General features: G+C 71.3%; 1 protein-coding gene across 3 annotated transcripts; it reads left to right on the forward strand.

Annotated features, from left to right (window-relative positions):
- Positions 1-541: 541 nt before the first annotated feature.
- KCNAB2 (potassium voltage-gated channel subfamily A regulatory beta subunit 2) lies at positions 542-14,149 on the forward strand. 3 transcript variants are annotated; one of them, XM_088533698.1, is made up of 16 exons: positions 542-637; positions 3,302-3,421; positions 4,052-4,093; positions 10,176-10,219; positions 10,332-10,369; positions 10,480-10,559; positions 11,474-11,518; positions 11,642-11,686; positions 11,766-11,809; positions 11,927-12,013; positions 12,901-12,986; positions 13,057-13,177; positions 13,264-13,358; positions 13,424-13,544; positions 13,615-13,703; positions 13,854-14,149. In XM_088533698.1, the coding sequence occupies exons 2-16, from the start codon at positions 3,345-3,347 to the stop codon at positions 13,941-13,943; spliced, it is 1,104 nt and encodes a 367-aa protein (XP_088389824.1). In that variant the 5' UTR covers positions 542-637; positions 3,302-3,344; the 3' UTR covers positions 13,944-14,149. The 3 variants fall into 3 exon arrangements, with proteins under 3 accessions (XP_088389824.1, XP_088389825.1, XP_088389823.1); XM_088533699.1 differs by lacking the exon at positions 4,052-4,093; XM_088533697.1 differs by lacking the exons at positions 542-637; positions 3,302-3,421; positions 4,052-4,093 and adding an exon at positions 8,585-8,798.
- The last annotated feature ends 399 nt before the right edge of the window (positions 14,150-14,548 follow it).

The raw sequence follows: 14,548 nt of genomic DNA on the forward strand, positions 1-14,548 counted from the left end.
CCCCCTCCCGCAGCGCGTGGTCGGGCCCCGCGTTACCAGGGCGATGGGAGCCGCCGCGGGGGCGGGGCGAGCGCGCTGCGGCGCGGGGAGCGGCGCGTGGACCGGCGCGGGCCGGGCCGGGTCCGGGTCCGGGCGGGCCGAAGCGGGGCGGGGCGACAACAACGGCACCGGAACCGGAGCGGGACGGACTGGGGCCGGCCACCCGCGCGCGTTATTATGTGGGCGGGGCGGGCGCGCGGCGGCCGCAGCCAATGGCGTCGCCGCTCGGCGGAGCGGCAGGCGGCGCAGCCAATGGGAGGCAGGGGCGCGGCCCGCACGGCAGCGCGGCGCTGGGGCGCGGGCCGCTGCGGGCACCGCTGAAGGTGACGCGGGACGGCCCGAGCCGGCTGCACCGAACCGGGCTGCACCGAACCGGGCTGCACCGGGCCGGGCCGGGCCGGGCCGCGCCGGATCAGACCGGGCTGGAGCGCAGCGCGGGCGGGCGGCCCCGGGGGTGGCCGGCCAGTGAAGCCCCTCTCGCGTCCCGCCCCGGCGCCGCGAGCGCGACCGCGCGCGGACCCGCGGGCCGGAGCCACCGCCGCGGCGGGAGATGCGGCCGCCGCCCGCGCCGCGCGCCTAGAGCCGCCACGCGCCGCAGGTGAGTCCCGCGCTCGGGCTGCAGGGCGACACTGGGCACGGGGACACTGCGGGGCCAGGGGACGCCCGGGGGACACGCTGCGGGGCTGCAGGGGTGCGAGGCCCCAGCGCTGCGGGGATGCTCGGCCGGGTGATGCTGCAGGGCCGCAGTGCTGCAGGGATGCTCGGCTGGGTGAAGCTGCGCTGGGATGGGGCTGTGAGGCCGCAGTGCTGCAGGGATGCTCGGCTGGGCGAAGCTGCGCTGGGATGGGGCTGTGAGGCCGCAGCGCTGCAGGATGCTCGGCGCTGCGAGGCCGTGAGCCTGCAGTGCGACAGGGATGCTCAGCATCTGCGAGGCCCCGGTGCTGCAGGAATGCTCGGTGCCTGCAAGGCCCTGGTGCTGCAGAAATGCTCGGTGCCTGCAAGGCCTCAGCACTGCAGGAATGCTCGGTGCCCGCAGGGTCCTGGTGCTGCAGGAATGCTCGGTGCTTGCAAGGCCTCAGCACTGCAGGAATGCTCAGTGCCTGCAAGGCCCTGGTGCTGCAGGAATGCTTGGTGCCTGCAAGGCCCCAGCACTGCAGGGATGCTCAGCATCTGCAAGGCCCTGGTGCTGCAGGGATGCTTGGTGCCTGCGAGGCCCCAGCGCGTCCCCACAAGTTGGGCACACGGCACAGGGCACTGCTGGTGGCACCTGCAGAACCCCCTGCAGCCGCCTGGGCCGCCTGCCCTGACAGGCGCTGGCTTCCTGGCGAGCACTGACGCTCCCTCCGCTGCCCGGCCACAGCGGCCCCTGCCCAGTGCCCCCGCGCACCACGGCCGCCCTTTGGTGCTCGCTTATCCCGCACCCCAGTGAGAGGGAGCAGCGAGCGCCTGCGGTGCCGGGCATGCGAGGAGCCGCAGCAGGGGCTCCGCACGCCGCGCGGAGACTTCGCTGGCCAGGCAGCGCCACCACACAGGCGCCCCGACATGCCCTCTGCTTGCCTTAGCATGCGGTGAGCGTGTGGCTCTAAACGGCCCGAGGTCCCGATGTCTCAAGGGGCCAAGGAGGCTGCAGGGGGGCCCGGCAGCCCTGGGCCATCACCGCGACCTCGTGTTGCAGGGGAGCAGTGTCGGAGAATCCGCAGAGAGGCCCTGCCGCGAGCACGGGTGCTCCCCACGGCCGCCCGCTTGGCCCCTGCCTATTTTCCTCGGTGGGGTTTCCAGCAGGCTGGACGTCCCACGGGCTCTGCGGGCCCAGCGGCAGCGCGTACGCACGCGGGTGACGAGCAGTGCTGCAAGCGCCGCAGCCCTGAGGTGCAGGCCCCTGCGGGAGCACTCGGGGTCCCCGGAGCCACCGGAATTGGCCATTGGTGCCAAGAAAAAACATTGGTGGCAAGAGGGCCTGGGGCGAAGGGGCAGCTCCCGGTGGAGCGGGCAGCGTGGCGGGCAGCACGGCGGGCAGCGTGGGGCAGGCGGCGCTCGCCGCTCGTGCGCTGCTCCCGCGGGCTCCCCGCTCTGCCATGTGGCGCAGCCGCACGGCCGGGGGGGCCGCTGCGCTGGCCCCGCGCCGCGGCTCTGCACCAGCCGTGCTGCACTGCGCTGCACCGCGCTGCACCGCGCTGCGCCGCCTCCTGCCCCGGAATAGGACGTGAACGCGGAGCCGCGGCTCCCGCCGGCACGCACCGTGCTGCTCTGCGGTGCCGCAGCCTGGCCCGGCCCCGGCGCCGGCGCGCACGCGGTTAAGGAGGCGGCGGCGGGGCCCGCGCGGCGCCAGCGCTGCGGCTGCGGAGCTGCCGAGCGGGCGGCGCGGAGCCGCTGCTGCAGTCCCGGCACGGGCTCCGCGCCCGGCGCCAGCTCCCTCCTGCGCCGCCTCCTTGGCGCAGGGAGCGGGAGGGGACGGGGGGGACACGCTGCAGCCCGGCCCCAGCCTGCGGCACCCCCGGCACCCAGCCCTGTGCCCTGGCATCCGAAAGCCTCCGCGCGCCCGCCCTGCCCGCTGCCCTTCCTTGGGGTTTTGCTTCGCCTGCTCCCTGTGCTCCTGTTCTCCTTCCTTTCCCATTTTCCCTGCTCGTTCCGGGCACTGCCACAGCATGAGGTAGATGATGGCTGCAGGGCCACATGGGTCCCCCCGGGTTCCCTTCTTGCCAAAAGCCCCTTGGCTGGACTGGGCACAGGGGACCGGGCCCCGAGCACCGGGATGGTGTCGGCACATGCCCAGCACTGGCACCGCAGGAGCCTGCGGCAGCGGGGACCGTGCTGGAGAGTCAGTGCCCGAGCGGCAGATGTCACCACATCCCGCGGCTCGTGGCACGCGTGGCCGGGGAGGCTGTTATCAAGTGGCAAAGCCAGGCCGTGCCGTGCCAGGCCGTGCCGTGCCAAGCCAGGCAAGGCTCCGCGCGGCCGCATAGGGCTGCCCTCGGCCACCGGCTCCTCGTGCGAGGCTCGTGCGCTCGCGGGGCCCGCGCTGCGGCGCACTGCACAGAGACGCAGCGGCCGCCATGGCCGGGGCCTCGTGCTCCCCGTGCCCGGGTGCAGCACCCGCGCCGGGCGCTTCCAGCCGGGACCCGGCGCCCGCTGCCGGCGCCGCGCGGAGCCGTGACGTGCCCGCTGCCGGGCCCATCCGCCTCGCGGGGCGCCGCACAGGAAGCTCCGTCACTCGCCCGCTCCCGAGACCCGCTATGATTCAGCTCTTCTTCCTCTTCCTCAGCCGCTGAGAGCGAGGAGGGACCCCGAGACCCGAGGCCGGCTCCATGTATCCGGAATCGACCACTGACTCCCCGGCCAGACTCTCGCTGAGGCAGACGGGCTCTCCAGGGATGATCTACAGGTAAAGCAGCCACGCAGGCCGGTGCACCGTGCTGCCTGGTGCCTTGTGCTGCCTGGCGCCCCGTGCTACCCAGTGCATCGCGCTGCCTGGTGTTACCCGGTGCCTCACACTGCCCAGTCCCTCACACTGCCCGGTGTCCCATGCTGCCCGGTGTCCCATGCTGCCCGGTGTCCCATGCTGCCCGGTGCCCTGCGCTGCGCAGCGCCCCGCGCTGCCCGGTGCGCTCGCTCCCTGCAGCCCATGCGCAGAGCCCGGTGCTCGCCGTGGGGACGCAGCAGCCAGGCTGGTGCTGCACCGAACGTAACACAGACCCACTCGTAGCCCGTGCACATAGCGGGAGCAGAGCTGCTGCCAAGCGGGCCTGGGTGCCGCTGCCTGCCCGCTCAGGGCCGCGTGTCCCTGCTCGGCTGCGCGGCGGCCCCGGGCGCGCTCGGAGCAGCGTGCGGCGCTGCAGCCGTCGCCAGCGAGCGCGCGAGGGAGCAAGCGAGCGCGTGCGCGGCGGGCGCTGCTCTGCCGGCCCAGCCGGCGGTGCTGTGGGGCCGCGGTGGCGGTGCCGGTCACGGCGCGGTGCCGCCCGCGGCTAATGTGCTCTGTGGCCTCTCTCTGCTCTCTCCTCCTTGCTGCCGGAAGCGCGAGGTATGGGAGCCCCAAGCGCCAGCTCCAGTTCTACAGGTAACTGCGTCCCCTCCTGCCCGTAAAGCGCCGCGATGGAGCCGCAGGGGCCGCCTGTGGTGCGGCCGGCACCGCGGGCTCCGTGCGTCACTGCTGCCGAGGGGACGTGCAGTGCCACGAGGGCCACACTGACACCTGGGGACGTCACTGCCTCGTGTGGCACTGCCACCCTGGGGACGTCACTGCCTTGTGTGGCACTGCCACCGCAGCTGTGTCACTGCCACCCTGGGCCTGTTGCTTCCTCGTGTGGTGCTACCACCCTGGGGACATCCCTGCGTCCTGTGGCGCTGCCACCATGGGGACATCCCCGCGTCCTGTGGCGTTGCCACCCTGGCCACGTCACCGCCTCGGGAGGCCCTGCCTCGCTCTCACGGTTGTGCCGCTCGCCGGCGCGCTCCCTGCGTGCTCGCTGTGCACTTCAGCACGTCTGTGGGCAGAGCCGGAGCTCCTGCGCTTCCCCGGAGCCCTGCACTGCGCCAGGCCCTGCTCCTCCAGCCCTCCTGGTAGGGGCGATCTCATTACGTTGGGCACAAGAGAGCGCGTTTTCTGCGTCCTCGGCTGCCTGCGGAGGAAGAGGCCTCTTCCCCACGGCGCTTCGTTCCCTGCTCCTTGCGTCGCCGGTACTGCGCCGAGCGCGGTGCCGTGGCCGGCTCCTTGTGCCCGCCATCATGTCCAGATCCCCCTGCCGGCACCGTGTCCATCTGCCCCTGTCTGACACCATGTCCAGATCTCCCTGCTGGCACCGTGTCCGGCTGCGTCTCCCCGGCCCCGCTCGGCTCCGGCAGCGCCGGCCTCGTCGCCCCGCGTCTCCCTGCAGCAGCCGCCTGCAAAGGGCCCCGCGGTGGAACCGGCTGCGGCTGCCGCCCTTGGCCGCCTTCAGCGGGGGGAGCGATGCCAGCGTTCATGAAGTGGCTGCGCATCCACAGGCTTTTAGAGAGATGCGATGAATAATTTAACTTCTAGGGAGCAAAAGCCCTAATAGGGCTAATGGAAATGCCGCTAAAGCACTCGGCTCCGGAGGGGCCCAGCGTATTCGCCAATTGCTTTGGACGCTGAGCGCCGACACTCCCCTAATGCGAAAGTGCCCGCTGGCTGCCTCTGAGCGCCATTCGAGGAAATAATCTAACGTGAACTTTTCTGTTTAATGAGCAGGCTCGCGAGAAACCGGGTGAGTGTGCGGGGCGCTGGCTGCGGAGCGCGGCCACGCGGGCTGCCCGGGCAGGGCGCGTAGGAGCCGAGCGCAGGCTGGGGACCCGTCCCCGCGCCGGCGCGGCCCTTCCCCGGCCCCAGGTAAACGGGATCGGGGGCGATGGTGGGGCCAGAGCTCCGGGGCTCAGCGGCAGCCTCTTCCTGCAGACGGGCTTGGCGGGCGGGCACGGGGAGCTTTGCTGCCCCAGGACCTGTGGCGTTTGCAGCGTTTGCATGGCTGGCGTGCGCGCGGCTCCTCTTCTTCCTGGGAAAGCAGGCAGCAAAAGGCAAAGCGCTGACTGAGCACAGGCGCCCGGCCGGCCTCGCAGAAAGCGGGAGGCTGCTGCCGGATCGATAGGCAGCAGCGCCGGGAGCCGCGTTTCGGTGCCGCCTGCAGCTCACGGCGCGCTCTGCGCAGCGGCTCCGCTGCCTGCAATGCTCGGTGTGGCGGTGCCGCAGGGCCTGGCTCCAGCACGGCAGCGCCGGGAGCCCCAGCTCTGCAAGTGGCAGCGGCTCATGCTGCTCCGGGCTGACATCCTGCTGCTCGGCCCTCCATTCGGCCCTGGCTTTGCTGCCCGTGGAGCAGCGCGGGGCTCTGCCGAGACCTCCCCAAACCCTGCTTGCTGCAGGAATTCCCAGGGAGGGGGCAGCGGTTCCCGGCCCCTCAGTGGCTGTTGCTTTTCCTTGCGCTGCGCTGCGGTGCTGCGGCGCGCCTTGGCTCGCGGCACCGAGTGCAGCAGTGCACGGCGCTCCCCTGGGACACGGCCCTGCGTTCCACGGGGCGGCACCGCATGGCGCTGCCCACCACGCTGCAGCGCGGATCGAGGCGGCTCCCGCTGCGGCGTCGTGCGGAGCGAGGGCCGAGCCCGGTGCACAGAGCGGCCCATAGGGAGGCAGCCGCTGGCAGGGGCCGGGCACAGCGGGCGCTCGGCCCGGCGGTGGCTCCTCATCCCCTGCGGCTCCGCGTTGCGCCCCGCTCGCTTCCCCCGGCCCCTCCGTCCCCGCTTGCATCCGCTGCTGCTCCCTGCCCTCTGTGGCTGCAGCGACCCTGCAGCCAGCCCTGCTCCACATCGGGTGCCGCTCGCCCGGGCCACGCGCAGGGCCCGCGCGCTCAGCGCCCGCCGTCCCCAGGTGCCGCGCTCGGGCAGCAGGATGCTCTCCATGACGTACAGCGAGAGCCTGCGCAGCGTGGCCAGCCGGCCGCACGCCGAGTGGGGCGCGCAGCCGCCCCGCGCCGCCGACGCGCTCGAGCTGCGGCGCCTGCGCGAGGTGCGCCGCGCCGCGCACGCCAGGACCATGGAGGAGTTCCTGCGGGCGCACGGGCTGTCGCTGGACGAGTGCACGGCCCGTCTCACGGGCATGAAGTACAGGTGAGAGCGCCTGCCCCGCGCCGGCGCGCTTCCCTGCCGCGCGCGGGACGGTGCTGCCGTCAGCGCCCGCCTTGGGAAGGGCCGCGGGCGCAGGGAGCCGCTCCGCGGGGGCGCGCGCTGCTGCCTCCCGGGGCCGGGATTCCCACTCGGGCAATCGCTGCTTCCCGGGGCTGGGATTCCCACTCGGGCAATCGCGGCCTCCCCAGCCCGCTCCCAGAAACGCCCTTTCCCACGTGAGCGCAGAAGGGGCTGGAGTGCGTCCCCATGCTGCAGCACGTCTGCCCGCTGCGAGTCGAGGCGCTCAACGCTCTGACGCGCTCTAACACGCACTGACGTGCACAGCAGCATCCTCTGTACAAATGCCCAGCACTGCGCTCACAGGGCTGTGCTCACGAGGCTGCGCACAGTGCAATGCCCAGCGCTGCGCTTGCAGGGCTGCGTTCATGGGGCTGCACGTGGTGCAATGCCCAGCGCTGCGCTCGCGGGGCTGCGCGTGGTGCGGTGCCCAGTGCTACAGTCGTGGGGCTGTGCTCGCAGGGCTGCGTTCGCGGGGCTGCGCACAGTGCAATGCCCAGTGCTGCGCTTGCAGGGCTGCACTCATGGGGTTGCACGCGGTGCAGTGCCGGCACTGTGCTCGTGGTACTGCGCTCGCAGGGCTGCACTCGCAGGGCTGCGCATGGTGCGGTGCCCAGCGCTGCGCTCGTAGGGCTGCGCTCACAGGGCCGCACATGGTGCAGTGCCCAGCGCTGCGTTCATGGGGCTGCGCTCACGGTGCTGTGCGCGGTGCATTGCCCAGCACTGCGGGGCTGCATGCGCAGCCGGGCACTGCGGCCAGCTGCACTCGGTGGGTGGTGGAAGCAGAGATGCCGGCACACGGGAGGGAAGCTGAGCTGTGAAAACCCCCGTGGAGCCGGGACACCGTGTGCGAGCATGCAGCCAGCTGCTGCTCCATGAATTTTGCATGCTGCGCCTGAGCAGGGTGCAGTGGGAGGGCATAAATATTTCAGCTCACTTTTGTTCTCTTAATTCCTGCCGCTCTGGCGGGGGGCGATGCCAGCCGGGCCGCGCGCTCGCGCAGGGATTACCCGCTGCACGGGCACTAAGCCGCTTTGGGCGGCAGCAGGGCCGAGCCGATTAGGAGCCGCTTCCCGGCCCATCTGCGGGCGGATTTGTGCCGCTGCCCCCGTGCGCCCGTGCGCCGCCCCGGCCTGCTCTGCTGCCCCGGCCTGCTCTGCCGCGCGCCGCGCGAGGGCGGCAGCTGCTCCGCGATGCGCCCGCCCGCGGGCTCCGCGCGCTCTGGAGCGTGCAAGCGCGCGCTCCTCTTCATGCCTCAGCTCACCGACAGCCGGGCGGAAAAATGAGCTTGCGTCATTTTTAAACAGGAGAGATGGGGATTTGGTTTCTCGCTGGCTGATTTAGCTCCTACTTGGAAGGGTTTAAGGGCAGCAGCGCGGGCGACAGGGCTGCCCCGCGCGCTGCAAGAGAGCGGAGCGGCTGCTGCGGCTCCCGGGTGGCGCCGCGCGGCCCGGTCGCGGCCTCATCAAACATTGATGGCAGGAAGGTGATCGCGGCGGGTCGCTGTCGTGCTGCCTTTGCAGGCGCCCGGGGAGGAGCTCCCCGCTCCCGAGCGGCTCCCAGCTAAATTTAGGCTCCTGTCAGCGCCGCCCGCGTAGGGAAGGAGCGAGGCGGAGCGAGCGGCAGCGCGCGGGCTCTCCCGGCGCGCCGGGGCCCTGCGGCGCGGCCGCCTGCCCGCGGACCCCGCACGGCCGCAGCGGAGGCGCCCGGGCCCTGCAGCGGCGCCGCGGCATGGGCAGCGCCGGCGGGCGCGCGCGGCAGCCCGCGGGTGCGCTCAGCCCGGCCGCCCGCGCCGGCCGCAGGGGAGGCTGAGGCAGCGCGGCGGCCCCGCGGGCAGCTCCGCCGGCAGCGCGCGGCACCATGCAGGTCTCCTTCGTGTGCTCCGAGCACAGCCTCAAGAGCCGGAGCGCCGAGGAGCGCCTGAACCGGCAGAATGCGAGCAGCCCCAGCCTGGGCACGCGCAGCAAGTTCCGCGCCGTGGCCATGGTGGCCCGCAGCCTGGGGCAGCTCTCCGTGCAGAACGCGCCCTCGTCCAGCGAGTCCAGCGTCAAGCAGCCCGGCATGAAGTATAGGTAGGAGCGGAGCGTGCCGGCCCCCCCGCAGCGCTGGCCCCGGGACGCGTGTGGGTGCTGTGCTGCTCCTGGGGTGCCCGTGGGCGCCGCGCTGCCTCCAGGACGCGTGTGGGTGCCACGTTGCCCCCGGGACGCACGTGGGTGCCACGTTGCCCCCGGGACGCACGTGGGTGCCCTGCTCCTCCTAGGACACGCGTGGGTGCCGCGGTGCCCCCAGGACGCCGGTTATTCACAGGCCTGTTCCGCAGGGCCGTGCCCCGTGCGGAGGCGCCGTGCGGAGGCGCCGGGGGCCCCCGCGCAGTTGCTACGCGACGCGGCGCTCGGCAGCCGCGCGGGCGGCCCCGCTCACCTACCCGGTTTATTTTGGGGCGCTCGCTCCCTCGCAGCGCTGCGCTCGCCATCCGCAGCCACTGTGCAGAGGCCAGCAGGGCCCCGCGACCGGCCCCCGAGCAGAGGGGCCTGTCCCTGGCGCCAGCTCTTTTATCGGGGCGCTTCATTCCCCCCGGCCGACCGCTCAGCCCCCAGAGGTTTCTGCTGCCGCGTTTGGCGCCCTGCGCTGAGAACAGGCACAACTCGTTGTTCTACTGGCTGCTCCGTTGCTCCTGCGGGCTCTGCTCCAGCACCGTCCCCGCGATGCTCTGGGCAGCGCCGCGAAGCTGCTGCCGGGACAGCCTGGCTGCATGGGGCCCGGCCCGGCCGCGCACAGCGGCGTCACGAGGTCGCTGCCTGCAGCCCCGCTAGGTCACGGTGCAGGCGCGTGAGATCTGTGCCCGCCATGGGGCCGCGTTCCCCGTGCCCACCATGTTCCCTGTGCCCGCCATGGGGCCGTGTTCCCTGTGCTCACCATGTTCTCTGTGCCCGCCGTGGGGCCGCGTTCCCCGTGCCCGCCGTGGGGCCGTGTTCCCTGTGCCCACCGTGTTCCCCGTGCCAACCGTGGGGCCGTGTTCCCTGTGCTCACCGTGTTCCCTGTGCCCGCCGTGGGGCCTTGCCGGCCGTGGGTCGCTCCGTGCTCGCTGCGGCACCGCGCAGGCAGCACGTGGGCGGCGCACACCCGCGCTCTCACCTGGCTCAGCCTTTCCTCCCCGCTGCGCTCTTCCCGTTTCCAAAGGAACGCCGGAGCGCGGAGGCGGCGCGGGGGCGGCAGATGCGGCAGCGCCTGTGCCAGCCCCCACGTCCGCCCCGTTGTGGCTCCCCCATCGCGGCGCTCCGGTCGAGTCCCTTTTTGCCCCGGCTGGGCCCGTTCTGGCCTTGCCGTTCGCTCCAGCCAGCCCGACGCCAGGTGCCCCGTGCCGGGCGCGGGAAGGGCGGCACCGCGGGGTGCTGCGCCCAGCCCCGGCCCTGGCGCCGGCTGCTCCTCAGCAGGGCCCTGTCTTGCAGGAACCTCGGGAAGTCCGGCCTGCGCGTGTCCTGCCTCGGCCTGGGTGAGTGAGCGCGGCGGCGCGCGGGCGCAGGAGCCGCTGGGGCTGGCGCGGGACGGGGGGCGCCGCATGGCACAGGGGGCTGCTCCGCGACGCGCACCCTTCTCCTCCGCAGGGACATGGGTGACCTTCGGCGGGCAGGTGACGGACGAGGTAAGGGGGGCTCCGTGGCCCTGCGGGTCCAGCCCGAGGCCGCCTGTGCCCGCGCTGCCCTCCTGTCCCCTCGCTGCCCTCGCCCCCAGCGTCTCAGCCGTCCCTTGCAGATGGCGGAGCAGCTGATGACGCTCGCGTACGACAACGGCATTAACCTCTTCGACACGGCCGAGGTCTACGCCGCGGGCAAGTACGTACCCCGCTGCGCGCCCGGCGCTCACGGCTCGCGCTGCCCAACAGCCTCTGGCCCCTCGCGGCTGCCGCCCGGGACATGTTCAGCTTCAAAGGCTTTCGCAGGGCTCTCGGCAGAACAGCAGAGCCTCGTTTCTCCCTGCCCAAACCCTCTCCCTCCCCAAACCCTGCTGCAGCATCACGGTAACTGGGCTGGAGAGAACAGCCCGGCCGCCGCCTCCCGCGCGCTTGGCTTGCTCCCGGCTGCGCTCCGGATGGGCCCTGGGGCCCGGCCGGCTCGGGGCCGTGCTCGCTGCCCCGCGCTGCGGCGCTCTCGCTGCCCCCGGGCCGCTGCGCTCACGGGCGCTCCCTGTCCCGCACGCCGAGGGGCTCGGGGGAGCTGCCTGCGGCGGCGCGGCCGGCTCGCTCCCCCGGGAGCGGTGCTGAGCGCGGCGCTGCTGGTGCCGCGTTGCTTCCCTGCCCTCGCTGTTCACGCAGGGAAGCTCTTGTCGTGCAGGTTGGCTTAAAACTTTGGAGAGTGGAAATAATTAAATCATTCCGCTCCCCTGCGCTCCTTTTGGGAAGTCATTTCGCATTTGTTAACGCGCTGCCGTCCTTGGCAAGCTCTGCTGGGAGGTGACACCCCGGCGTCCCCGCGGCGCGCTGGCCGTCCCCCAGCGCCGGGGTGGGGGGTTGCACCCCTGCAGCCCCTCGTGCTCCTCCTCAGCAGAGCAGCGGCTGCGGGACGCTCGGGAGCGCTGACCCGGGGCCCGGGAGGCCGCTTGGGCGCTGGCGCCGGCTGCTCACGGGCACAGGCGGCTCCCTCGGCCCGGCCACCGCGGCGGCTCCGCGCCAGCCCCGTCGCCGAGGGCTCCTCACCTCAGCGCCGCTCCAGCCCAAGGTCCTCACAGGCTGCATCTCCCTTCCTTCCAGGGCCGAGGTTGTGCTAGGAAACATCATTAAGAAGAAAGGCTGGAGGTAACGGCGGCGCCGTGGGACGCGGTTCCACGCGGCCGCGCTCTGCTCGCGCCTCGGCGCAGCCGGGAGCTGCAGCGGGTGCACGGCCGGGCTGCCGTTCACGGACCTGTCTCTGCTTTGCAGGCGATCCAGCCTGGTCATAACCACCAAAATCTTCTGGGGAGGAAAGTACGTAGGGCACGTGGCGCAGCGCGGCTCCGCGCCCGCCGCCTGCCCCTCTCCTCACCCGCGTCTTCCGCTCTTCCAGGGCAGAGACGGAGCGAGGGCTGTCGAGAAAGCACATCATCGAAGGTAGGGGCGCCGGGCCATGCCAACACCCACCGGGACGCACCAGGACACGCCGGGATGCACCGGGACACACCGGGCAGCCGGGCGCGCTCCCCACGCCTCCTGCTCCCCGTGTCCCAGGCCTGAAGGCTTCGCTGGAGCGGCTGCAGCTGGAGTACGTGGACGTGGTGTTCGCCAACAGGCCGGACCCCAACACGCCCATGGAGGGTAGGTGCTGCCGAGCAGGCGCATCCCTGCTCTCCCAAGGAGCCATCGCGGCAGCTCGGCCGGCAGCCCCGCGTGCACCAGAGCGCGTCGGACCCTCCTCTCTGCACGTCTGGCGCTTGTGCGGGATCACGAGGAGACAGAGGAGACGGCAACCCACCCTCCCCAAGCAGGGAGGGCCAATTCCCTCTGGGTTAAGCTCGCAGCAGTCTGGGTTCTGCTCCCTCCGTGTCCTGGACCGCACGGGTTGGGTTTCACTGCCCTTTGTGGCTTTCAGCCAGGGCGGCTGGGCCAGGTTTCACCTTCAGGGCGTTTTCCATTGCTTGGTGTAAGTGCTTCCCCAGCTCCGTGCAGCGCCAGCACCCAGGGGAACCTCTCGCCACGTCCCCCCTCTCCCGCCGCACCAGGAGCTGCCCCAGTCGTGCTCTGGAACGAGGGAGGCTCTGAGTGGCACCCGGCGCTGCTTTCCCCGCACTGCCCATTGCTGTGTGTGCCAGCACCTGCAAACACTGCTCTCTTTAAACCCTTCTTCTATCAGCAGGGCACCCATTTAATTCTTCAAAGTTGAGCCCATTTAGTAGAAGGTACTTTGTACCTGCAGTCTCGGCATTGACCTCGGTGTCCATGCAGCAGTTTACGGGACAGAAGCTCTACTTTTCTTGGCATTTGAACCCTTGCCCTGAACAAGCTTGCCCATAAAATGCTCAAAGGGAAGCAGCAATGGCAAAACACAGATACACATGTAGTCCCCTGCCCTGGGAGAAGACCTTACCGATCAAAGGAAGATGTGGCCAACCCCGCCGCGGGCTCCTCTCCTTCCCGAGCCCCGTCCTGCGGCCGCAGGGTGTCGGAGCCGCTGGTGACGCGCGCGCCGCTCTCCTTGCCCGCAGAGACGGTGCGAGCCATGACCCACGTCATCAACCAGGGGATGGCCATGTACTGGGGCACGTCGCGCTGGAGCTCCATGGAGATCATGGTAGGGCCGGGGCGGCGGGGGCGGGCGGCGCGGCGCGCACCGGCGCGCACTGACGGCTCTGCCGTTGCAGGAGGCGTACTCCGTGGCGCGGCAGTTCAACCTCATCCCGCCCATCTGCGAGCAGGCCGAGTACCACATGTTCCAGCGCGAGAAGGTGGAGGTGCAGCTCCCCGAGCTCTTCCACAAGATAGGTAGCGGCGCGGGCACGCGCGGAGCCGACGGCGGGGCCCCCGCGCCGGCCCCGGCCGGCCCTGCCCGCGGCGCTGCTTCCTTGCAGGCGTCGGCGCCATGACCTGGTCCCCGCTGGCCTGCGGCATCGTCTCGGGGAAGTACGACGGGGGCATCCCGCCCTACTCGCGCGCCTCGCTGAAGGTGAGGGGGCCCCGGGCGCCCCGCGGGCCGCGCGGCCCTGCCCGCTGACTCGCCGCGTCCCGCAGGGCTACCAGTGGCTGAAGGACAAGATCCTGAGCGAGGAGGGCCGGCGGCAGCAGGCCAAGCTGAAGGAGCTGCAGGCCATCGCGGAGCGCCTGGGCTGCACGCTGCCGCAGCTCGCCATCGGTAAGCGCGGCGCGGCGCGGCACAGCGCGGCGCACGGCGGGGCCGTGCGCTCAGCCGCCCTCCCTTGCAGCCTGGTGCCTCAGGAACGAGGGCGTCAGCTCCGTGCTGCTCGGCGCCTCCAACGCAGACCAGCTCATGGAGAACATCGGAGCAATACAGGTCGGTGCCAGCAAACTGCGCCGCGGCGCAAACGTGGCCGGGAGCACGGCCAGGCGGGCGGTGAGGGGCGGCCGAGCCTCCAAAAGGAGCCCTTTTCCCCAAAAAGTAGCGTTAGCTTCAGTCCTAATGTGCCTCTTTGGTTGCCCACAGGTTCTTCCAAAGCTGTCATCTTCCATTATCCATGAAATCGATAGTATCTTGGGCAATAAACCATACAGCAAGAAGGACTACCGCTCCTAAGCGCGCGTCCCGTCCGCCTGGGCTCACCGTCAAGTCCTCGTCTCCTGTTCGCTTGCTTAAGCTTTGTTGAAGCAAAGTGGAGAATGTGATTTGCATCGAGAACACAACACGTCAAGATGTTATAGAGAAATTGTTTAAAACGTTGCTGCAAGACAACATATGCTTATTATGTAACATTTTTTTTTGAATGCAAGAAAAGTCACTGGTTGGGAAGCGTGCGGAAGCACCTCCACCCCTGCTGCCCAGCCTCTGAGCTTCCTTTTTAAAGAAGAAACTCCCTTTTGCACCAACTCCCAGGACGCCGCAGTCTCCCCGCGCCGGGGCTCGCGGTCAGGTTGCTCGCAGGGGCGGCTGTGGCACGCACAGCTGCGGCACGCACGGCTGCGGCATGCACGGCTGCGGCACGCACGGCTGCGGCACGCACGGCTGCGGCGCTGGGCGGCAGCGCGGGCGCCTCCGTGGCTCAAGGGCCACTGCAGCGCGGCCGGTGCGAGCGGGAGGCCGGGGGCGACGAGGCCGGGCGGGCCCGTCGGGAAGGGCCGCTGCGGCCGGCGTCGCAGCCGCCTCGTCGGCGAGTGCCCGTGTGAGCGCGGCGCTCTGGGGCG

Source organism: Tinamus guttatus, unplaced genomic scaffold (genome assembly GCF_059628265.1).
Source record: "Tinamus guttatus ecotype Peru unplaced genomic scaffold, ASM5962826v1 Tinamus_guttatus_pri_ptg000515l, whole genome shotgun sequence".
Taxonomy (NCBI): domain Eukaryota; kingdom Metazoa; phylum Chordata; class Aves; order Tinamiformes; family Tinamidae; genus Tinamus; species Tinamus guttatus.